General features: G+C 39.5%; 4 protein-coding genes across 6 annotated transcripts; 1 reads left to right on the forward strand and 3 right to left on the reverse strand.

Annotated features, from left to right (window-relative positions):
• Positions 1-3,518: 3,518 nt before the first annotated feature.
• On the reverse strand, positions 3,519-5,504 carry LOC108021828 (uncharacterized protein CG1552). 2 transcript variants are annotated; one of them, XM_017090632.3, is made up of 3 exons: positions 5,315-5,504; positions 4,519-4,672; positions 3,519-4,336 (listed from the first exon to the last, which is right to left on the reverse strand). In XM_017090632.3, exons 1-3 carry the CDS (start codon positions 5,460-5,462, stop codon positions 4,084-4,086), a joined length of 555 nt encoding a protein of 184 aa, XP_016946121.1. In that variant the 5' UTR covers positions 5,463-5,504; the 3' UTR covers positions 3,519-4,083. The 2 variants fall into 2 exon arrangements, with proteins under 2 accessions (XP_016946121.1, XP_016946122.1); XM_017090633.4 differs by having other exon boundaries at positions 4,558-4,672; positions 5,315-5,503.
• Positions 5,505-10,472: 4,968 nt separating this feature from the next.
• Positions 10,473-12,565, reverse strand: LOC108004587 (uncharacterized). The gene is made up of 3 exons (XM_017067526.4): positions 12,238-12,565; positions 11,236-11,356; positions 10,473-10,715 (listed from the first exon to the last, which is right to left on the reverse strand). The coding sequence occupies exons 1-3, from the start codon at positions 12,464-12,466 to the stop codon at positions 10,592-10,594; spliced, it is 474 nt and encodes a 157-aa protein (XP_016923015.2). The 5' UTR covers positions 12,467-12,565; the 3' UTR covers positions 10,473-10,591.
• Positions 12,566-15,150: 2,585 nt separating this feature from the next.
• LOC108021834 (uncharacterized) lies at positions 15,151-16,634 on the reverse strand. Its single transcript, XM_017090639.4, has 3 exons — positions 16,133-16,634; positions 15,447-15,579; positions 15,151-15,382 (listed from the first exon to the last, which is right to left on the reverse strand). The coding sequence occupies exons 1-3, from the start codon at positions 16,287-16,289 to the stop codon at positions 15,274-15,276; spliced, it is 399 nt and encodes a 132-aa protein (XP_016946128.1). The 5' UTR covers positions 16,290-16,634; the 3' UTR covers positions 15,151-15,273.
• Positions 16,635-16,865: 231 nt separating this feature from the next.
• On the forward strand, positions 16,866-22,214 carry LOC108021833 (uncharacterized). 2 transcript variants are annotated; one of them, XM_017090637.3, is made up of 4 exons: positions 16,866-16,923; positions 19,991-20,237; positions 20,320-20,434; positions 21,892-22,214. In XM_017090637.3, exons 1-4 carry the CDS (start codon positions 16,881-16,883, stop codon positions 22,063-22,065), a joined length of 579 nt encoding a protein of 192 aa, XP_016946126.2. In that variant the 5' UTR covers positions 16,866-16,880; the 3' UTR covers positions 22,066-22,214. The 2 variants fall into 2 exon arrangements, with proteins under 2 accessions (XP_016946126.2, XP_016946127.1); XM_017090638.4 differs by lacking the exon at positions 16,866-16,923 and having other exon boundaries at positions 20,042-20,237.
• The last annotated feature ends 2,412 nt before the right edge of the window (positions 22,215-24,626 follow it).

The raw sequence follows: 24,626 nt of genomic DNA on the forward strand, positions 1-24,626 counted from the left end.
CAAAAAACTCGAAATTTGGTCAAAAAATAAATTTCCCTTAAAGTGATAGGGATCGTTAGCATATTTAGCAAGCTGCTCCAAACAGTCGGTCTTTTAGGTATACGCCTTAATTTGGCTAAACTACAATTGAAAAACCGGAAATTTTTGACTAAAATCTTCATCTTGTGTTTTTGAGAAAAATCGTAACCCATTTGTTCGCCCTCAAAATTCCGTTTTCGCTCGGTGGTACCCAAATCGAATAGTTTTGGCAAAACGGATTTGCCGAATATAACTAGTTAAATATATTCATTTCAATATTGACTTTAAGCTAACGTCAAAGGTTGCATCTTAGTTTCATTACAAAAATCAACTGCCAATAGAGCTTATCCCACCCAAAGCAAATCTGTCTCGTCATTATTGATTCCAAACTTCAACTTTATTCAAAAGTTATTTAGTGCTCTCTCCCTTGCTCCTTCTACAACTTTTGCCATTTTTTGTTGAAGAATGTCAATAAGCGAGAAGTTCAAAGTGCTCCAACAACTCAACAGTTTTGAGTTCAGACCAGAAAAGTCCGCGCCGCCTAATTGTGCGCCGAGGAAAAGCTGGAAAAGTCGGAAAACAAAGAAAACTGAAATCCGCCACTGAGATGAATTGCCCATTGACTGGAGCTGGAGCTGTAGCTGTAGCTAGAGCTCAAGCAGAACCAGAACTTTGCCCAATCCCAATGTTAATTAATGGACATTTTGGCATTTCACTCGATTCACCAAAGGTCGCCATGACTTTCAGTCAATAAAATTGTCAGGGGCCTTAAAGTGCTGGCAACTAACAATCAGATCTGGGCATAAAATCCATTGTATTGTAAAGTAGAGAAAGCAGCTGCCCTGAGACGCCTCTGCCAAGACAAAAACGCAATTTTGAATGCATTGAGTTTTTATAATCATCCACAATGTGGCCACATGCAGATAAAGTAGATACCCTAGCTCCCAGCTGCACTTTTCGCTGCCGACTGCAGGTATGTATGACGACAAAGGGGCTGCGACACGCCCCACAAATCACCAGCCGTATGTGTATATACATATATGTTTAAAAGTAGATGTGAGCAGACAACCATGTATATGACATCACCAAGGACATAAATGAAACAAAAACATCGAGGAAACTATAAAGGAAAGAAGCCTAAACACCCTCTCTAAATTTCATCTCGATAATAAGTTCATAATCACTAAGATATCTTAGTTTAAAAATGAAATTATAGGTGGTTTTGTGATTATTATAAGTATAATTATTATAAAATAACACATAACTTGTATTATTGGGATCTAAAATAATATTGTAATAAAAATAATAAAATATATAAGAGAATAAGATAACAACTATAGGTTATAACAATATATCAACTCGTAAAAATTGCTTCATTTTGTGTGTTCTTAACTATCCAATCAGCACTTTTGTTTTCAAATCTCTGGAGATCAAAAATTTTGCCTCAAACCCCATGCAGTAGTTCATAAGCCCCGTCGCATTGAAGGGATCTAGCAAAAAGCGGCTAGAACTAAAAGCGTACGATAAATATAAATTGCATTGTGCAATAATCTTCAAAGTGCAACAAAGTAAAAAAAGCAACAACATCATCTGCAGATGCAACAACAATGGCTGCAAGAAGGACGACAAGGCGCCACGCACACACACACACACAGCTAAAACACACATACACACACACGTATGGAGCACAATGAGATGTTGCCGCATAAAGCCACATAAAAAACAAGACGATGGGAGGTGGAGGAGCTTTCAGGAGGTATATCCCAGTGGCAGGATACAGCTATAGCCACACAAAGTAAACGAGGCAAGGTGGGCGGCCGACTGGTCCATGGGGATTATCAGGACCCCGGCTCTGGGCTCTGGATTCCGGATCTGGGTCTGGATCTGGGGTAATGTTTTGCCACAAAGCCAAGGACATTGACGTGGCAGCCAAAAGGACCGGGAGTCCTGAAAAAGAGCCAGCCAAATGACTCCTAATTGTTTGCAATTTTCCATTCACTCTCACTGACCGTTCACCTGTTTTTCTACGGTGTAAACAAAAGGCACACAAGGTACAGTTGTGTTCGATAGGCAGAGACAATCGACTTATCGTTAATTGACTATTGAGCTTCAATTAAACTTAAACATTGTTTTAAGGACCGGGAGTCCTGAAAAAGAGCCAGCCAAATGACTCGCAATTGCTTGCAATTTTCAATTCACTCTCACTGACCGTTCACCTGCTTTTTTTTTGGGGTAAACTAAAGGCACACAAGGTACAGTTGTGTTCGATAGGCAGAGACAATCGAATTATCGTTAATTGACTATTGAGCTTCAATTAAACTTAAAAATCCTTTGCAGGCATGACTGCACTAAAGTTTAATATCTAGAGGGCCGTTCCAGATTTTTATTTTCATGAATTATATATGACTTTGAATCCGTTCTTTATGCAACTAGGAATACTTTAGGTCAATATTGTTTTATGATCTGAGCCTTTGTATAAAAAAAATAAATAATGGAATACTTTTCTCTAAGAAAAATACTTTTCAATTGACTAAATATTAACATTTTACAAATCGAATTCAGGCTAGTATATTATCGAATACTAAAGGTATGTATATTTAAATATATGTATGTTGATTTTATAGGAATGAAAAAATATATTTTAACTGAAAAAATGTAAAACCTTTTCCCTTTTGTTTACCATCAGGATCGATCATCAATTTTCCAATCTATCTATAATATCCTTGAAGTTCTTCACATATTACCCCCTTTGCTCGACGCCTCTGCCCTGGACCGCAACATTATGGCAGCTAACGGTGAGCCGATGATGCCGAGTATCCTTTGTATTTACTGCAGCGCCACGGCAAGGATGCGGCAAGGATAAGGAAGGCAAGGATGGCAGCGGCTGCCAGGACAACGACAAGCTACAAAACAAGTGCACAAACATTGGGGAAAGGAGTGTCGGGAGTGCCGGGAGGAGAATGCTGAGCTCAGCTCAACACTGGCTATCAAAAGTGTTGCTTATTAAAATAAAATTTATTGCTTGTTTGCAGATAAAAATGAAGACAGAAGCACGAGCTGCGAAGCTCTGCAGCTGCATCTGCTCCATAAAAGTGTTAAAACGATAAGCGGAAACAGGAAGCAGCGCTGCAGGATACATTCCCCCATGCCCATGCCCACACCCCAAACCCCCTGAAATCTAAGTTCCAGAAGGACGTCACTTGAGACCCCGAAAAACCCTAATGGGGGAGTCCAGGGGAAAAAGGGCTGCAGCTACTTGGTCACGGCATCTGAACAGCGATAGAAAAAGTCCATCAACTTGGACAATCAGACCCTTTCGAGAGCCTGTCTAGACGAATACCAAAAGAGTGACAGCTTCGATTCGAGAGATTCCACTGTGAAAAAGTCGGTACTCGACAAAGTGGAACCCTAACCCTAATTTACAATTAAAGAAGAGCCAGAAACATTTATATGACAATCTCTTAGCTTTGAATAGATGATACAAAATAAAATGCAAGCTCTTCCATTTTAAATATTTCATTATATTTCCAGATTAAAACAATCTCAAGCCAGCAAATGCAATATCTTGTGCTTTCCCCAGGTGACTATTTAGTCTATAATTAAGGAAATCAAGTTAACATGTTTACATTATCTCAAACTTATTTTAAGGCCTATACTTCAAGCTTGATAAATGTTATCTAGAATGCCACACAAAGCACTGGTTCTTTAAAATCACTTTTGAAGGTGTCTAAAAGTATGCAACAATGTAAATCTGAACTGGGAAGTGCATTTATGGAAGACTATCCCTATTCACTGCATACTTTTAGGCACCTAAAATAACATTCTAGAGTGAGTTTAAACCCTGGTGATTTGTGTGACACCCCTGTATATGTTTATATTACATCCTACATTGTAGCCTATATGTTGAGATTGAGTTTAATAAAATCCAAGGACTGGATCCGTTTTCCGCTCAGTGTGGGGATGACCGAATGACTCCTTTTGCAGGCAGAAGTACAAATTGACTCGTTCACAAATCGCAGAATAATTTGATTTGCTGGAATGTCGCTCGCGTCGTCCCTGTTTGGCCTAGTAGTTATTGTAGACGAACTCGCTGAGGAGTGCGTTGTTGGGGCCGTCGCCACCGGTGGATCCACCACCGGCAGATCCCGCGGAGCCATCCTGTTTGTTGCGCAGCAGGCGGTGCCGGAAGTGCATGGTGCGCAGGCGCTGCATCCGACGCTTCAGGTTGCAATAAACCGGACAGCAGTCGGGGAAGGGCTTGTACATCAGCTCCTCCTCATCGCCCTGCTCGCACTGGTCGGGCAGGATGTCCAGGCAGCTGGAGGAGACACAAAACCGGGACCAAGCCGGGTGACGGGGCATTAGTTCAGGTTCCATCATGGGGGGCTTTTCATGGGTTTTGGAATGGGACTTATATAGATGGGCATGCTGGGGAACGGGAGCTGTGGGGGGAGTGCACATGCTGAGCTATTTATATATAGAATTGCATTGGTCAACTACTCATTCGGCCTAGACATTTTTTCCACTACGAAAATAGACCTGGAGCGAGGCATTATGTGGTTGTTCTCGCAGAAGAGATTCGAGCACAGGCTCAGCAAAACCAGGCGGCGGGGCAGGAACTTCGACTGCTCCCACATGCAGCGGCGAAAGGTTCCTGTTAAGAAAGTGGAGAAAATGGTATTAGTATTTGTTATATTTGGGAAACTCCAATCAAAATTGTATGTGTACTTAACAATTGAAAAATGCAAACCACATACCTTTTACAAGTATATACTTGTTTTATTAAAGTTAATGGCATTGGATTTTTTGATATTCAAATTAAAAGTATGTCTTGGAGTTAGATAGACTTTTTCTACCATAATTTCAGATATGCATACAAACTACCTACCATAATTATGAAGCACAATAAAACAGTGCCTATGTATAATAATTACAACCAGTAAACTATTATTTAAGATACTTTTTCCAAATTTGAAAAATCTTTGTTACTGTTCAGGAATGTTTAGTAAAAGATTATAATATTTGAAGAATACCAACAATTGAGGTTATTAACTGAAGACTTTAAATATAATTTTCTTAATTTCAGTACCTCATTATTTGTGAAAGTATAAAAGATTTCAGAATTTTTGGACGGACAACTACATGAATATTTTGATAGAGATCATAGAATTAAAGCAAACTAAAAAGAGTTATACTTCGATTGACCTTGTTTATCTTATGATATCTTTTCGGTACCTCTTTCCTAGTGCCACATACTATTCTCTCAGTATGGAGAGATCTTAAAGGGAACACTCACGCAGCACACTATTGTCGTCCTCCCCGGAATCCTCCTGCGTGTTGTAGTTGCGCTGCAGCTGGTAGTGCTTCATGTGGAACTGGCCAAAACCAAGGACGCCCACGAGGGCCAGGCACAGCAGGACCCAGATCTTCTCCAGCTGGTACATCTCGGTGACTCGGCTGGCTGGTGCAAACTACGCGCTAAGCTCACACCATTCCATAATCCCATGATGCCACACAAACTAAAGGCACACGGGCATTATTTAGTCGGCATTACGTATACGCAACGTCTGACGGCATTCTCATTGCCCTGTGTGTGTGGGTAGTTAAATTGGCGTTTGTGCCACGGCACTTGATTAAATCAAGAATAAAATTGCAATGCAAATTTTGCGTTTTACCCAGGCCGATGTCCATGTCCATGCCCCAAGCTCTCGCCCATGATTAATGCCCCCCATCCAATCCAATCCAATCCCATCCCATCCCATCCAATCCAAACCATTCCAACTAAGAGAAACCAACGCAGATTGGACCGAAACAGTTTGTCATAATAATCGTTTGTTTTTCCAGCAATCGCAATAATGTCAAGTGCAAGTTTTGTGGGCCACTGAAATGGCATTATCACATGGAAATTGCGATCGGTTTGTTTTTTAGGGCGTGCGAAGGGATGCCTTGATTGTTTTGCAGAGTGACGTGGTACTCAAAAGTGATCATGAAATGTCTAAAATAATAACAAACAAAAGTGTTATTATTATATTTGTAAATTGTTGTTTACAATTTGAATTACTAGAAATTTCTACAGTGTAGAGACAGAGACAACATTGATAGGATATGATGATAGTATTAATAAGATTTTGTATATTGCTTTTAGCAAGTATATAATAAATTAATAAGTTGGTCAAATTGATCCAAATTTGTTTACCTCTTCACTCAATTAACTTTTTTAATTTTAATCAACATTATAATTTCTAGAATACAATTATTAATGATCTTATTATAGTTCGTGTGTGTCAACTTATCAAATCTATAAAGTATTTGGTAATAAGAAGTCCATTATTAATTTATTTGAAAGTTGACTGCACTTAAACCCGTATGAAAAGAGTTCATTGGGGGATTTCACTGGACCAAGTGAGTTCTTGTAACCCATCTGTTTCTTGCTTTTTTGCCCTTTGCCCTATCCTTTTACTGTTTTCATTTTTTGCGTCACTGTTGTGGGGCGTGGCCTGTCAACTCATTAGCCGGGTATTTACCCCCCTCTAACCATTTTCCCTGCGGGAAATCGCCCTGCCAACAACCTTAAGTAGCTTAAAAGCTTTTTTCCGAGCTGTCCCATGCAAGCAGAACTAAAGGAAAACTTCAACGATGCATTAGGAAATAATGTCTTACTTGGTTCTTGGCTTTTTTGTCATTGCTCGAGCAAAATGATTGAAAATATCATATGAAGCTGAAAATAGCTTTTAAGTAAAGTCCCCCGTTTTAAGAAATTGTACAGATTCTTTACAAGATATAGGGTGATCACAAATTTATGTGTCACCTTAGTTCTTTGGGTCACTGATGTGTTATTTAGGGAACTAATACATCTGTTGCACTTACCTCGTAATGCCCAATCTCAGCCCGGAAATTATCAGGAGGGGTTTGGTTTGGAACTGGGACTTGTAGTGGGTCTGGGGATTAGCCCAAAGTTTTCAGTGGCAGCTGCTTTGAGCAGTTGGCCTGCGGCTGGTTAACTGGATAACTGCATCTAAGTGAAGGAAATGGCAAGGGCAGCCACAAGCTGCAGCTTGGAAAGTAAAAGTTGCATCTCGGCCCCTTCGAATCGCTGCACGCACTAATACTCCAAAACTTTGGCTCAGGATCTCAGAGGGTTGGGGGTTGAAAAAAATGAGGAAAAAACCCACACACACAGTGCGAGTAAACGCAGGAGAAGTGGAAAACAACATTTTTGAAAACTTCGACTGGCAGTTGGAGAGTCGAGACGCGCTGGGAAAACTGGGGAAAACTCCGCTTTGGCCTCTTTAGATCGAAAGGAATAAGAAACGGCAGCGGTAGCGCTTTATTTATACTCGGTCGTACACTTTCAACTGTCTGAAAATCGTATAAATAATTTCTTGGCTTCTTTTCTTTTGCCATTTTTGAAGCATGCACTAACGAAAATGATTACAAACTTTCCCAAATGACATCGTAAAAAGTTAAATAAGTTTTTCAGCAATGCTGCAGCAGCAACGAGGGCATTGCAAGTGGGCAAAACGACACGCTAAGTGCTAGCAAATTCCATGCGTAATTGCATTCTGAATATTTATTTGCCGGAGTTGCAACAACTTTTGAATTCCCCCCCGCATTTTTTCAAGCCTGTGTTAATGCTTTGCTGCCCGGGGATTCCCCCACTTTGAGCGGCAGAAATCGCAGCTCACGTCGCGTATACGTCAAGTATACATCACGTATACGCCGGGATGTACGGCGAATTGTGGAGCGCTAGAATTAGCCGCAGCACTGAGGTACACAGGTGAAGCTATGCCATTCAGAAATCACCAGGGAGACACCTTAATTGAATTTATTAGGACTTTTTACTTTGAGGGCATACTTGCGGCGGTTTTGGAATTAATCATATTTCAGGTTTGTTCACAAAGTATGGTTGTCTTTTTTTTGCTTTTAATATCACGAATACGACGTGGTGAACATGCATGGACCAACTGGAGTTCCGTATGCTCCAATGAAGCCCACAAAGAGACAAGTTGATTTAATTTATTTGTTTTAATAAAATCTGAAGTTGATTTGCCAGCACAACAATAACTTTTCTAAGCAAATATTTTGATAAACTAATTTGTCTCTCATTAAATAAAATTAAATGCTATTCCTAGAGGAATTTTTAATGTAAGTATTATACAAATTTAGCTTAGTTAAAAAAATGTTTTGATAAATAAAAAGTTTTAGGGTCTAGATCTCTGAAATTCTTAGATCTAACCTATTGCAAAATTAAATTCATGGGGAACTTTAAATGCAAGTATTAAACTTCATTAATAAAAGTTTAAGTTCTGGCCTAAAATATTCATATTAATAACCCAGTACAATGGGTGGCATTAAATATAACTTTAAACAGACAAAGTGCCATAAATTGCAAAACGCCAGTACACAAAGGCGATTGCCGCAAAGACACCCCAACCACCCCAACCACCCAAGTGCCTGCCCGCAACCACGCCCACCGCACCACCGCCCACCGCCCACCGCCCACCAAAGCTGGTGGATCCTGCTGTGTTATATATTTAGAGCAGGCAACAATTAAGTTTGTAAAAGTTAAAAGTTTTCCAGCGACAACATTGTCTGCGTCGACCTTTTGTTTGCACGTGGCTGTTATCCACTCGCTTCACCTCCTTTCCATTCCCCTTAAAATCCCCCTCCATTCCGCTTGGCCAATTCCACTAAGCCACATCGCTGCTGCTAGACCAACTGGGGATCCTACGGGTAGTGGTGGTGGTGGTGGTGGTGGTTCCTTGGGGCGTGGGGGTCAGGGGGTCACCTGGACGTGTTGTTGTGGAAGGCGTAAACTGTATTTTTATGACACTAAGCAAACAATTAACTCGAGCGGCTAAGCATTAGGAAAGGGAGCCAAAATACACTGGGAAATATGAATATTAATATACATTATCCAAAAGAAAATGTTTCATTTTAACTAATTAATACTACGTTTTAAGTTTTTATAGTATACAAATATTTAGTTTTTAGTATCAGAAAGTTAACATGGATCTAAGTTGTGTTGAAATGTATCCAGCAAAGATATACTTTAATCTTTAAATTCAGAATCAAAATAAATTTAAATATAAATTTATTTTTAGGCTCAGACACCCATATGCAGTGAATAAAGGATAGTGATCATTTTGAAGGCATTCCTTATACTTCTAAACTTAAGTTATATTATTGCATAGTTTGAGACACTTTATATTATAAAAATGTTCAAAACGTTGCATACTTTTAGACACTTTATATTAAAAATTATTTTACAACTTTAGTGACATCCCCAAATTAAAAAATATTAAATATTATTTTTTAAAACAATGGTTACCGTTGTATACCTTGAATTACATTTAAAAATGCTTTCAAAAGTTTTCTTTATTCTTAAATAATTTTTCACAGTGTAAAGGTAACCATGGAACCGTGGAGTATGAGCTAGTTGCCAACGGCTTGTGCCATCCGCCAAGACAATGGCCAACAGATATGGCTGGAACCCCCCAATCCCAATTCCAACCCCATTTCCGTTTCCGTTTGCTGCTTCCGCGGACACTTTTGCCAATCACATGAAGCGAGTAGAGTCCTTTTTTTGCCACGCCCCCTCAGCCACGCCCCCAAGGGCCTGTTGGTTACTTTATTTTTGGGCCCGAGTCAATTAGAATGCTAATTTGTATGCAAATATTTGTGAATTGAATGAGGTTGTTTTGGGCGGGTGTCCCCAGTATTCAGTATTCAGTATTCAGCATCCACTAACCAGTAACCAGTATCCAGTATCTGTATCTGGTCCTTTGTCCCATGCCCTTTGTTTATTTGTTTGTTTGTCCTTTATTACGAAACCGGAAATAAACTAAAAGCCAGCCGAAAAGGAAAGTGAAGGAAATTGCCTGCAGCTTGGCGCCGGGGCAATGAACACCTCTCACAGGATCTTGAGTCCTTCGAGTGGAATGTGGAGAGCGGTCGCAAGAACCATTCATCATAAACTTCAGGAGACGTGAGATTTAAAAGCAATCAGCCTGAATGATTGCCCGACACTGGAGGGCACTATTTACATAGAATAATAAAAGCAAGTCGAATGAGTGAAGGTGGGCTATAATTAGGGGGTTTAACTTCTTAAAGAAAATATGGTTGTAAGGGAAATAAATGATATAAAAGATTAAATACCATAAGGTAATAAATATTCTAATGCTCGAGGATATGATTAGGGGGCTTACCTTCTTAAAGAAAATATAGTTATAAGCAAGATTAAATACCATAAGATAATAAAAATTTAAAAGCTCATGAGTTACTTTTGCTGTACTCAAAATGGCACTCATTTTATTAATATCTCAAATACCTGTATACCAATAAACTGCAATTTAAAATGGCCCTAAAGCAAGAAGAGAACCCACAATTCTCCCAAAAACAAAGACGTTAAGTGCTCTTAATATTCACACTTTCGACAGAGACAAACGAATGCATTGTTTTCTGCAGTAACCCATATTTATTGAAGCATACAATTCTTAGTCACAGATAGCACTCAAAAAAAAAAGGAAGAAGAAGGTCAGGAATGGGAGTGGTAGGTCACATATGGAGTGGGTCAGTAGTGGGTCTCCTTGCCGAAAAAGGAGAAGGTCTCGTTGCACCGAATCTCATAGCAGTCCGGAAAGGATGTGAAGTGCCTCGATAAGCGCAGATCGAATATGAATTCGCAGTAGGGATAGCTGAAAGTTGGAACGAACATCAGAATGTAAACAGTGGAAGCCAAAAAAAAAAGGATTGCCAGGATGCCGGAATGGAGGTGATGTGATGCATTGGTGCGGATGCAAGGAATCGCTGATGAAATATTTATTCCCGATAGCGATGGCAGTGGCAGCTCGACAAAAAGAAGCCAAACGAGTCGAAACAGTGCTGCCAGCCATTTTAATTGTTATGCAATTCAAATGCTACCCAGTAACCATTGCCATATACCCCATATACCCATACCTATATGTGCGTGCCCCGAGCTCAAGTCCGAAAAGCAAACCCCAAGCAAAAGCCAAACAAGTTTATTTTAAAATGCAATTCACACTACAGAATAACAGAGGCGTGCATAAATTGCAAATTGCATGTGCTGGCTGGGTATTTCAATGGCACTAGGTGGTTGGTATTTATGGGTGTTACGGCTTGTTATGGAGGTGGGTGTTATGGAGATGGGTGTTTTGGGTGTTTGGGTGGCTGACTGATTGTGATTGCATAACTTACATTGGCGGAAACCAGAGAAAGCAGCGATATGTGCAGAGTATGCCGAAGGGTCGCTTAAATTCTCCGTCTGGCGTTTGGATCGAGCCGGAATTGTGCTTCCTCCAGCATTGTGATGCCCAGCCTGCAAAATGGGTAACATTTATACATGGACTTGTGTGTTGTGTTTGGGAGTGACTAATCTGTGTGCCAGAGTCCTTGTTGCGTAAGGACTTCGCCTGCCAATTAAGCCTAAAACATTCCCCCCATTCATTTGTTCGACTTCACTTTTCAATTTCTGTTTCGATTTACCCCCGGCATTGGGTTACTACAACAACACTTTATGATACGCTTTCAATAGATTGCAAATCGCTGCTACATTGTTTTTATCGGTTTCAAAACTAAAGCTCAATGGGATTATTTTTGGTTGGTAGTGCACTTAAGGCTTAAAAAAGATCATTTAAGAACTTTAAAGTTGTATATGCTGTAGTTAAAGATCTTACAAAGTGGCTTTAATTTAAATGAATCGAAGGTAAGTCTTTATAAATTAATACATTTAAAGCCAATTAGTCGTAAAACTCTTACCACAAAATCTGAATTTAATGCCTGTATTTTCAATTGCATTTAATGTTTTTTATTTCATGAAAAACATTTATTAAGTTCCGATATTAATAGACATATCGTTATTTGCATATTTATTTGGGCACTTGAATGGAAAAAATTGAAAACAAAAATTACCACAATAAATGGTTTATTTTTATATTTGCCATGTCCTCAGTTGTTGCTTTATTTGGTGTGGTGTTAATATAGTTAGGAACTTAGTTTTTCATATTATTATTTAACGAGTGGCCGAAACCATCAGTTGGTCACATGGCGTATACGCAACGCAGTTTCTTGTCAGTGTCTTTTGACGTCACACATGAACTATATCATTGAATTTTCACCACAAAACACCCACTCACAAAAAAAATCGTGATCAAAACAAAAAAAACTTTTCAGGGGGAGGAGGTGATTGAGACTACATACTTCCATAGTTGTAATCACATAAACAGCAGAGGATTAACAGCAAAACAAATGCGATTGTTGTGGTGCTCTTGCGTGTGTGTATTGCAGTTATGGATGCTCTCGTTGTCGTTTTTGCCGTTTCTGTTATCGATTTGGCCATTGCACAACAATCGTAGATATAACCACCGTCACCGTCAATATCGGTATCTGAATCTGACGCTAAAACTGTATCTAAATCTGAGCCTGCCATGTAGCCAGCGACTTTGGATGCCTCTAATGCGATGCGTAGATGTCTCGGCGCGGTTTTAACCGCCGCCAGCGATGGATGTCGCGAGTGTGCCGAAAATCGCCAGCGAATATCAAGCAAACGAATCAAAATGGGACAAAAAAACAGAACAAAATGATACAAATAAACAAACGGCAAAGAAATGCCACGAGTTTGAGCTGTTGTGCGCCTAAATTGATGCCAATTGATAAATTATCGCGTGAGACTGTGTGGGTATGCGACCCCATCTGCCTCCTTCTTCTTCATTTTCTACACCTCCTGCTCTCTAATATGATTACCACACGGAGAAAAACAAAGATACCTAAATATAATCAATAAACTGAATAAAAACAGTAGAGCAAGCAATGCATCATAAGCGATGCCCCACGTTGGGCGCCATTTATAAAATTTGTAGGTTACTTTCACAAAAATAATTTGATTATATGTAGCAATTTACTACTAGTAAATCATATGTAAAATAAGTAGTAAATCAATTTTTGCTCAGTGCAAAACCAAAGCAATAGGGAGAGTCAGTCACACTTTGCCATCCTCGTTTTCCGTTTCGGTTTCGTTTTCGGTTTCCATTTCGGTTTCAGTTTCGAATCTCATGGGATTGTAGTTGCGGCTGTTGCCACCTTTTGTGTGGAAAATCAGTCAGCTATCGCCCAATTCAGGTGAGGAAGGGGCTGGCTGGGGAATGTGATGTGAAATGGAAATGCGATGGGGATGGGATGCTATGAATGCATAAACTCGGGGAATGCAACATGTTTAGCGTATCTGCTGGGTCACTTAAACTCGGCATAATCAGTCAATCACTCAGTCAGTAAATCATTCACTCAAATCAAATGCCAAATATCAACATTTTCAATATGAAATTGAGTTATGAATCACATTTTCAGTTGCAGACCGAACGCGGTGAATCACACAGAGTTTGCCAAATATATATTGAAGTGAATTATGTGCAGCTTTGTATGTTGTATAAGTACATTATCAAGAGTTATTATATGTGAATAATTTTGTTATAAAAGTTTATACTCTATATAAGGCTAAAAATTAAAGATATTTAAAGTTCCGCTGGCGCATTTACGTTTGAAAAAGGGCAAGCACACGTATATTTTTACATAATTGATTGTAATCTGCTTACATGGGCACTCCGCAATGCTTGCTTCGTTTAACCCCAACAGATGGTTGCACAATTCAGTCGTAATGCGCAATTAATTTGTTTATAACTATTTAAAAATAATCTAATTCCCAGCCCCCAGAAATTGCCGTAATTTGCCAATCAACATTGAAATAGAAGCCACCGCCACCGCCAACGCACCCAATGCAATAAAGCAAACTACGCACTACGCGTAGTTCCCCAAGCGATCCGATCTCCATCCATATACACCATACAATCATATATATGTACACTCTTTATGAAGCGATATAAACGCTCAACGAAACGACCACGACCCAAATCCCAGTTAGGAACACTGACACAACTGACTGACAGATCCGAACCAAACAAAACCGAATCGAGTTGATCTTCTGCCTTCTGGTGCGGGTCCGTTGGCCTTCAGCGATCAATGCCATTTCGTTTGATTCCATTAAAGTGCGGCCCCATCTGGCCCAGGCCAAAATTAAAGCGTGTGAGTTGGCGACCCCCTTTCCACTTTCGAATTTCAAGACCCACTTTACGCTTTTGTAGAGCACTTGGTTGGTCAAAGGGATGGAGGACTTTGGTAATGGGAATGGGAACCCTATCGCAGGTGCGCGAGTTAACAGCTCCATTGACTACAGCCACATAATTTATCTTATTTTTAGCCAGCACCTGACAACCCAACCCCCTCCCCACACCCATTTCAATACCAGAGTTCCTCTTCCCTTCGGAAAAACTGGGTACACAAATTTTCAGGAAACGCTTTGGCATAACTTTGACTGGCTTATAAATGTCGAACGATTTATTTGCGGCTGTTGGTTGGGGCCAGGAGTTCAGGTCCATGAACTAACCAAGTTTGGTTAACTCAACCCCCCCGTCAGGCGCCGTCGTTTTTGGCCATCAAGTTGAGCGGATATATCGCTTTTAACCGGGCTAAAAAGCTGCCGTGAACTGGGCAAAAACGGGGTAGCGCTGCGAAGCGGCGGGAAAAAATGACGTTGGTAACAAAGTGTTTCAAATTTGTTTACTACAAAAAGTGGATTGCTTTTTGGCCAGCTTACAGGTATGTGGCCAGGTAATTGGGCGTGGCACCGCCTCCCCAAAAGAGGGGCCCTGAAACGTTTCGGCTGCTTTGGATGGGTCCATTGATAGCTTTTGTGGCTTTTCAACTTTGCCATCAAATGGAGTGCGAACAGCACTGTTGACTCTTTGGCTTTACGGCAACTTTAAGTGAGACGCGAGTCGTAAACTTTGACTCCGAATGTGTTACCAGCTAGAGGAATGACTTTGTTCTAGTACAATAATGAATTGGAATAGACAATGGCTGACAGGTTTATCGGAGGGCTAGTCAATCTCTCCAAAAAGGGGATTACGCCAAGTAGGTCTCTTACATTCCAAATGATATTGCTTAATAATGGAGAGAAAAATCATTTCTTTTATAAACTGTAAGCGTGTATTTAGTTACAGTTATGTTCCATTTCCATTTGGCTTCAAAATACAAACCTTATGGTAAATAAAACAGTTTGCATTCATAAATTAGGTCTTTGATTTAATAATACTTTCTCTCTCCGTCTCTCTACATGTCCATATAAAATCTAGTATTAATCAGACTTATGCTATCAAAAAAAAAGGGCTTAAAAAAATACACTAGTTACTCGAAGTAATTCAATAGCGTGCACTGGACGCTGGTACAGTCGGGCAGTGACGTGAACAGCACGCAGGATAACTTATAATCGTAGATGAACTCGCAAGTGGGGAAGCTGCAAGAGGATAGGATTCGAATCAGGATGAGAACTGAAAACAATTGGCAACTACAGAACCCACCTGACGGTGAAGAACCAGGTGCACTTGAAGTTGCACAGTATGCCATAGGGCTTCTTCAGCTGCTCCTTTTTGTTGACCACGGTGTTCTGCAGATTGTAGCCATCGTAGCGACGCCAGCAGTGGTTGATGTTGCCTGGAAAAAAGAACCATGATTATATATATCTATAGGTTATTAAGATATAGATTGTTGTTCTTCTCTTAAAGAAGCAAGAACGAAATTTTTGATTTCCGACTGATGCGCTATTAGTTTTTATAACTTCGAAATGAATGTATTTTTCCTAATCTTTAAAAATAATTAACAATCTTAAAGATTATAAGATTACCAATAAAATTAAAAAGGATTTGAAATTGCATTACATTACATTTAATTACTAGCAAAAAAAAGTGAAGCAGTTTTCCACTTTTTTGATTACTGAGTTAAGGAGTTTCAATATCAAGAACAATGTTTCTTGAATTCAGACTATTTTGGTACTAATCTTTTTGAATTTATGATGACTTTTGATACCATGGTTACAAAACAAGACAGATATTTTCTTCAAAGAAATGTTACGTCGTCGTCCCTGGCAAAAATGCAAAAGGATTTTTCTTGATATTAAGCACATTCTGACGTTTTTTGAGAGCACCGTTTCCTTGAATTTTGGTGAGATTTTTCTTTATGTTGAACCTTTTTATCACCGTGTACTTACGACGAATGTGATGGCTGCCGCCGTGGTGGTGAAAATCGCGCCCCTCCAGCTGACCCCCGTGCCCATTGGTGGCCTCTACGCCCCTGCCCCCGAAGAGCAGGAGATACCATAGCACCAACGAGCTGGCGATGAAGATGTAAGTCACTAATTTGGCCATTTCCGGCGCGCACTAACACACACACAGCACTACAGAAAATGGAGATGACTTTCCTAGCTTTCTCTAGCCTTTCTTCTTGACCACTTTCCACTTTCCTTTCAAAGCTCTCTCTCTCGAACTGCACCTGTGTGGGTGGCTGTCTGGGGATGTATTGGGGATGCCAGGTGCCAGTGTGTGTGTGCTATGGCTGTCGCTTTCGTTGCCGCTGCGAATGTCGCCCCTGCACTGAATACATTTTCTAAAAATGCGAAATCGCAGTCTAGCAGTCTCCCAGTCTCGCTGTCTCGCAGTTCGGCGGTCAAACAAAGCACTAACAATGCCGATTTGAACGATGGTCCGATTTGCTCCAGGTCGCTCCGCTCTACTATGCCGTTTATTTTTGGATCTTTTCGGACATCGGTCAATTTGAGCGCGTGTATTCACCCTCACTCTGCCTGTCACTCATTTCGCTAATTTAAATAATCAAATGCGAATTAGCTGTGAGGCTCTCTGTGTGCATGTTTGTCGTCCCGTCCAGTTCCAAAAAAAAAAAAGAAAAAATTAGCAGTAGGGGGGGCTACGAACCCGCTTTTGTGGTCACTTGTTAAACGCATGCAGTTGCGACTTTGGTGCCCGGCGAGCAGACCTAAAAAAGGTGGGTGGTTCTTCGCTTCTCAAAGACCTTGGCCAATCGATACAAATTTAACTTTTCAGGGCAATAGCCCCGCTTAAAACAAACTAAAACGGCAGTACACTTCAAGGATAAATATCACTTTAAAGTTTAAGTTTAAGTTTAAGTGGTAATGAAACTAAACACAAATTAGGACTCTTTCGATTTATTTTTAAGACCTGCCATGGAAATAACATTCAATGCCATTTATAACATATCGCTGATTTATTATGCACACTCTAGTCAAGATGCTTTGTAATTCACTTAGTAAACCAACTCTGAACAACTAACTTAAAAAAATAATATTAACAGTAAAAAATGTATTTATATAGCTAGATAGACAAAAGTTATTTTTCTATGTGTCTTTCCAAAGACCAGTAACCACTTAAAATTTAATGTACTACCATATGCATTGGCATTGTCTTATTCATTACAATAAACATCGAATACTGCTATTTGAAATGACAGAGTTCAATAAATATTTACAGCATTCAATTGACAAAGGAAATCTTTCTTCCGTTTCAATTACTTGGATGGTTTTCAGCTGCACTCACCTTTCTTGGGGCAATATACCCTCGGTAGTTCAACCCCCTTGGTCCACCCTTTATACAATGAAAGCCAGTCAAACCCGTTATAAATTAAAATTTTATTTAGCTGCAGTTGACAATTTATTTGCATTTCATTTACCACAAAGGCGAACAGGAAAGGCACAGAATTTGGTAGCTTATGGGGATCGAATGACCAATACCCTGTAATTATTAATTTATAAATTATAATTATTATAGTATAGTACTAAAAAATCTTTATTATTATTAATACTTTTCCAACTGGGCAGGTTTAGTGATTCAAAAGAAGGCATATTGGAAGGAATTCTTTATAGAAGTGGTATGGGGTAAATTTAATGATCATAAAGGTATAGGTATAGGGCATTTATAAAGATATAATATTACAGGATCGGTGAACAAAAAAGTAATATATTGATGTGTTAAATCGTATATACCCCTTATAGAAGAGGTATCGGGGACAAAAAGAAAGCGGCAAAGAAAGCCTTACATCATAAAGGGGAAGCACACGAACAAGTGTCCACAGGGATTGGCGGCAGGCAAAGGAAGCGATGGTGGGTGGAGTGGTGAAGTGGTTCCTACAATGCGGTTATGCCGCCGTGGTGTACGGTGGTTTAGAGTATGGGTGGCTCGGTGTGGTGCCAGTGGGTGGTAGTGGGGCATATGCCAGGGAAAGTTGTAAGAAAATGCAATGAAACGAAATGAATGTCGCTGAATGAACGAATGAATGCATGCATAACTAACACGACACCAAATGAACGGAAAAAGAAGGTCGAGGGGGAGTGGTAGTGGAAGTTAGGAGCTGCAAGTTACATGTTCCCATATCACCACATACTATGTATATATATATATCTGATATCTGCCTGCTGTTTCTGACTGCCACCGAAAATGGTAAATGGGAAATGGGAACTCCGGGGCTGGTTGAATGGAACTGGCTGAATGAAGTGTTTGACAACACTTTAACTTGATTAAAAATTTAATAGCCAGCAGGGCAAACATTGTGCGGGGTTGTCGAAGGACTCGTCTCAATTGGATTGCACAAGTTGCCACAACATTTGTCTGCTCTTGTGTGCGGGTTAAGCCAACGAATGCATTTCATTAAGATTTGCCACTGAACTAGTTCTTTAAATGCGTAAATGAAAATGGAGTCTGGCCAATAGGTTCGTCGAATTCGTGGTGCTTCCCTTAATTGAATAGAGCAGAAAAATGGCTTAATTAAAGTAAAATGTACTACTTGAAATGGGGGTATATTATACTCGGTTTCACATGTACACATATATGCATATACTCGTAAATATTGCTCTTCAGTTTGAGAAAGTTTCTAAGCAGCGAAGATTAAACCGAAAATGTTGACAATGTGGCCAAGTGAAATCCCTTCTTTGCAAAAGCTACTTCAGGCAAGACCTTTTGCCAGTGCCAAAGAAGATATATGTAACGTTTTAACGTTTCCTCACAACATTGCGAACTTTGCTGTATTCCGAGATTTCTGCCAACTTTGTGAATTTTTAATTGAGACAAACAACTTGTCCGGAAAATTATAATGAATGCATTAAGCTTCCTTTCTTCAAGCTGCATAAGATTCCATGACTTAAAACCCCCCTTGATTTTAATAAAAATAGAAGTTGTAAATAAAATATGCCTTGCACTAGTAAAAGATGTAAGCTGCTTTGCATTGATTTAAAAAAATATTTAATAATAATATTACATTTTTAATCTAAACAAAAATTACATCATTCGCCTTATAATATAATTCCGATTTAGTAAAACAATGGAAAAGCTGATGTAGCACTGTATTTTCCCAGCCCTAGATTAACGATTTGTGATTCCCTGCCCATCAACGCGTAGACCCTCTATCTCTATCTCCAGCTCTCAATTTATATTTCGCCACTCTCTGTCCCGCTTTTGCCATTAATTGTGCAAACATTCTAGAACAATTTGAGGCATTAAAGTGCTGTAATAAAAGACCGCCCGATAAACCGCCTGACCCCGCAACGCTCACCAGAGAATTAAGAATCAAGAAATAGAGATGAGTTGCCTCTTGAAGTGGCGTCTTCAATTAAATAGTAATACACAATAATCAACGGACCCGAAAACAAAAACTCAAGCAAACACAAATGGTAGGCGACTCGACTAGGGGATACTTATGGGTATTTATGGTCTCACATAAAAAGTGTATGACATTCCTCTGATGCAGTCTTTTTAATAATGGTTCTGCAAAGGTAGTTTTGGTGCCCCTATATCAACAGAAAAATTATTACATTTCATACATTTCTTAAGCCCTAGGTGTTCGTTTAATAATGATATAACAATGATATGATTCTTAAGGTTTTCCTTATATTAGTTTGCTTATATATCAGACTGATGCTATTTTTTTTTCTTTTCTTCATTAAAAAATCGATTTGTTTGTATAAATATCGATAATGTACATCATACCTTCCGAATACTGGGTATGGAATAAAAACAATTGATGAATCTCTCCGCTATTTCAGGGGAAGCGGGACGACAACCGCTCAGAGCTCGGCAATCTCAACGAGTATGCCCTATGTGCGGAGTAGACAACGCAGATCGGAGTCCGGGTCCAAGTCAGTCCAGTTTTGAACACGAACACGGTCGCAATGTCTCCGGATCGCCACGCCAGTCCCAATGCACTGCTCCCATTGGTAATCGCAGGTGCCCTGCTTTTCTCGATGCTGGCTCAGGTGAGCGGCTACTCGGGCCTAATTCCACCGGATCCAGGTGAGCGGATGCTCATCCGTCTATATGTGCATTCTCTATATATATAAATATATACAAAAATATATATGTTTTGTGTTAACAGAAAATCCTGGCAAATGCGTTTACCGTGGAGACAGCCTGGAGTTGGGGGTCAAAACTGGCATCACGCCCTGCCAACGGTTAACGTGCAACAAGGATGGCTCAATATTTATCGAGGGGTGAGTTTAGAGTATCTTGACCAGGTCAAAAAAGGAATACCAAATAAAAGAAACAAGGGGGTAGTTGGAAAAATATACGTAAGGGTAGGAAGTCTAAGAAAAATTTATTTTTTGGGATAGTTTATTAAAGCGTTACTTTATTAAATTTAAGAAACTCAGTAACTAATGACTTGTCTTCATATGACTATGATAGTTATAATCTAATGATTTTTATGTTATTATTCATTTTTAAGAAAATTTCAAAGAGTTCAAGTACTAGAAAATATTTTCAAATAGCTGTATTTAAAAGTTTTTAATAGGCACAAAACTTTGAAAGGGTAATAGGAACTCTGGGTTAGTATACAAAATTCTAGATAACCACAAATGGTTGATGTCAATACAAACAAATATTATTATGCTTTCCATATGTCAAATCCAATGCTGTTATTTTAAACCCATATCTGTGCCTTATAATATTCCGAATCTAAGACTTTTTTCCGAGTGTATTTGATGGCACACGCTCGCCACTGATAAGACACACACATCCAACGTAGCGCCGAAGATGACGCTGTGTCAACCACTTGCGACTGCGACTTCTCGCCGAGTTTGTAGTTTTAGTTTCGAGTTCGCCAAGTAGCGCAAAAGATGAGACTGTAATTTCTAGGTCAAGCTAAAGAGCTGAGAGCTAAATGAATGTTGTGGGGTTGACGTCCCTCATCTCGCATCCTTCGGATTGCGGCTATTCGTGGGGGAGACAAAACTAAATTGAGGGAAACTAAAAGTTTTGCCCTAGATCCGAAATGGGTTTTCCCCTTCAGGTTTTAAGTGTTTTTTTGGTAACGTTTTTACGCTAAGGCAAAGTTTTCAAGGAATTCCTTTGATCAAACATTTCACAATCTTTGAAACTCAAAGGCTTTATTCCTAACAATGTGTCACTTTTGCCAAAACGTTATCAGATGAAGGGGTTCATTGCAATTTAATTGCAACTAAACATGGAATCGTCAACCACTTCATCTGCAAAATGCAAATATGTAGCTGGAATGCTACAAATAAATGTTTATTAGTTTATTTTACAAATTTAATTATATTCAAGGAAACTGACCAGAATTTTAGTTGCAAAATATACAAAGTTATGTAGCTAGAATTCCAGGAATAAATATTAATTAGTTTATGTTCAGATTTGATATACCGAAGCATCAGGGAACCAACAACAATGTACTTTCAGTTTTCTTTATAATCAAACCTGATTAAAGCGGTATTTAAAGAGACCCAGAAAAATATAAGTTCATCTATTTGAATTTAAATATTTGTTCCCTTTTTGGAATGGCTTTTGACGGGATTTCGTTACATACTTGGACCTTACCTTTGCATTTAACTGTGATAGGTGCTATTTTCTGGCTCTAAAATTCCTTAAAGCTCAAACATTTTTCTTAAATTTTTGTATTATATTATACTTCAATGATTATCTTTTCTTACAGATGCGGAAAACTGCGCATCGAAAACTGCAATCACGGCGAGCGCATCCAGCCCAGCGATCCCTTCCCCGAATGCTGCAAACTGAGATACAAATGCACACGGATCGGTGCGGCGCCCTACTATATCGAGCGGAATACGGCCGAAAGGGTCTAAGAGGACTACCCGGGATTACCTAGAATAACCCGGATTGAACGACCGGGGGAGCCCCACCAAAGCCAAGGACGCCTTCAATCTTTCTTAGATGCCACATACATATAATCAACAATTTGCTAATTTATTTGTCATCTTGAATTTCTCAATAAGCACCATGTTTTGTTTTTTTTAATGGCTGTATTTTTTGTGGGTGGCTTTTGCGTACGTGTGATTCCAGCCAACTGTTGGCCAACTTACTACTTGGTGCCGTAAGTGAAACTGTTTTCGTCGGGCCAAAAGAAATTGTTTAATTACTGGGCCAACCCGCTCATAAACAGCAATTAAGGCGAAACCCGCCCCCGTCGAGTGGCCTTCAAGTGGCAGCAATACCCGTTGCAGCCATGGTGCCAGTACACTGGAAGAAATTTCATAACAATGCATTCATTAATATCATTTAAATATTTTCCTGTTTGGTATAAACTTTTTATTTCATTCCCTAAGCATTCATCAACATTTCATTGGTGAATTAATATGAATGGCAATTTTTCCCTATTTCCATTTATATATTATCGAATTCCGTAGATTCATTCATTAATATATGATATTTAAAATATGATAAAAATATAGTTAGTTAATTAATTATATCACCATGAAGTATTTTTTTAATATTCCTTAATTTTTATGATTTTTAATTGATCCTAATGTCTTTGCCAAGCTTTTGTCTTGTTATAAAATACCTTAGCTAAAAACCTTCTTAAATAGATATATTTTAAGTATAAATTTAATTTTATTTGTATAAAATGTTTCTTCCAGTGCAGCAACTGTTGCAGCAGAGAAGCAGTAAAACGCAGTTGCAGTTGTAAAAATAAAGCGCCACCTTTTGTCGCGAAACGTTAATTAGTGCGAAATAATGAACGAGCAAATGGCGGCATATGCGTGTATGGGTATGTGTGTGTGGGGCTGTGTGTCTCTGTGTGCGTGAAAGGATGCAAGTGTGCCGAGGGTCCTGACAACTACACATACATATAAAACTATCCTCGAAAGCAATCAAGGTGAGCAAATTACTCAATTAGTTCGAAAGCTTCTAATGACCTCTTGCAAGACAATTCTTTAGATTAGAGTGAGAGGGGTGTAGAGCAGGCCATCTCTCTCTCTCTCTCTTTCTATCTGTGTGCGTCTTATTTCCTATAATAGTCTTCACATTTTGCATTCCATTTCAGAGTGAGCTATTTATAATTTCTTTAATGGAAGTATACTAAAAAAGGGGAATTATAAGTATATTTCTTGGTATTTATTACACGCAGAAAATTCAATCAGATTGAAATTAAGTAAAGTTTCTTCGGCACAACTACTTCTCAATATTTTGCTTCTTACGAAAACAATTCATCACCCGAGTTGGTAACTTTTAAAACTATTTTCAAAGTCATCGAAAGCCAGAAATTCGGAGAGAAATATATAAAGCTGCGCCCGCATGTGAGGAAAACACATTGTCAGAATACTTGGGAATACTTTCGGTCGTCGTATGCCCTCAAGAAAAATCGGAAAGCAGTTGCAACACATCCTGATGGCCCTAGAAGTTGCCCCCTTTTATTATTATTATTATTTTCCAACTGCTTGTGCAAGGGAATTCGCTCTCAATTTATTTCTGGCTCGTACTAGTTGACTCTTTTAATAACCAATTTGGCACAAAGTCGGTGGCAACTTGAGGGATATTAGCGTGGCCCGGGTTCGCAGTCTGCAGGATGGTATATGGTATGGTATATATGGAGTACGGGAGCACAAGGAAGCACAAACTTCTACCAGGTAGTTGTGGGGAACGTCGTATGGGGAACGGGGAAAATGGTGAAGGAAAAGCGGGTCCAACTTAATGGAAAACCCACACGCACACACATCCCCAGAAGATGGCTGTTCGGGGTGGGAAGTGCGGCTTAGGTCTTGTATTATGAAAAGCTCATCTAATTTCAATCAATTGTGCCGGTCGATTGGGAAGGGGGATGGAGGTTTATTTTAAGTGCATGGGGAGGGCCAAACTTTCGAGGTGTATGGCTCAAATCAAATGAAATCGAATCAAAACGAAATTTAAAGAGCCCCTCCCCATTAAAGGCGAGTGCGGAAGTTTTCGACAAGTTAGAAGCTGCTTCACATGCACCATCAACTGGCAAAAGCCGGGCCAAATCGGTCCCCAATTCCATGGCAATCCCGCTGGATCCTGCACTTGTCATAAAGCCGGAGTCAGCGAACCACTTAATCATATCAGCACAATAAGTCAGCGGGGCTACGCTCCCGGGGGCCATAAAATTAAATCCTTGCCGCGCTCTGAAGCTCAAAGGCCAAAGAAGACCAAAGAGCACCTTGCCACCCAAAAAGGGGAACAAAAATGGAGGGAATGCAAAAAAAAAAAAACATCCATAATAATAAGCGAAATCAATGGCAAGTCACCTTGAAGCCAGCTCCAGTTTCACAATGAAAATGAAAACCACGGGGAGCGGGTGAATGTAGGGGCACGCAAAAGGCAGTAACTGAAAAAAAAAGAAAAAACCCAAGGAGTATTGTTGGCAAATAAAGCCGTCTCAACCCAGTTTTGTGGCACCTTTAATACTCTGCA

The sequence above is a fragment of the Drosophila suzukii genome, chromosome X (assembly GCF_043229965.1).
Source record: "Drosophila suzukii chromosome X, CBGP_Dsuzu_IsoJpt1.0, whole genome shotgun sequence".
NCBI classification, from domain to species: Eukaryota; Metazoa; Arthropoda; class Insecta; order Diptera; family Drosophilidae; genus Drosophila; species Drosophila suzukii.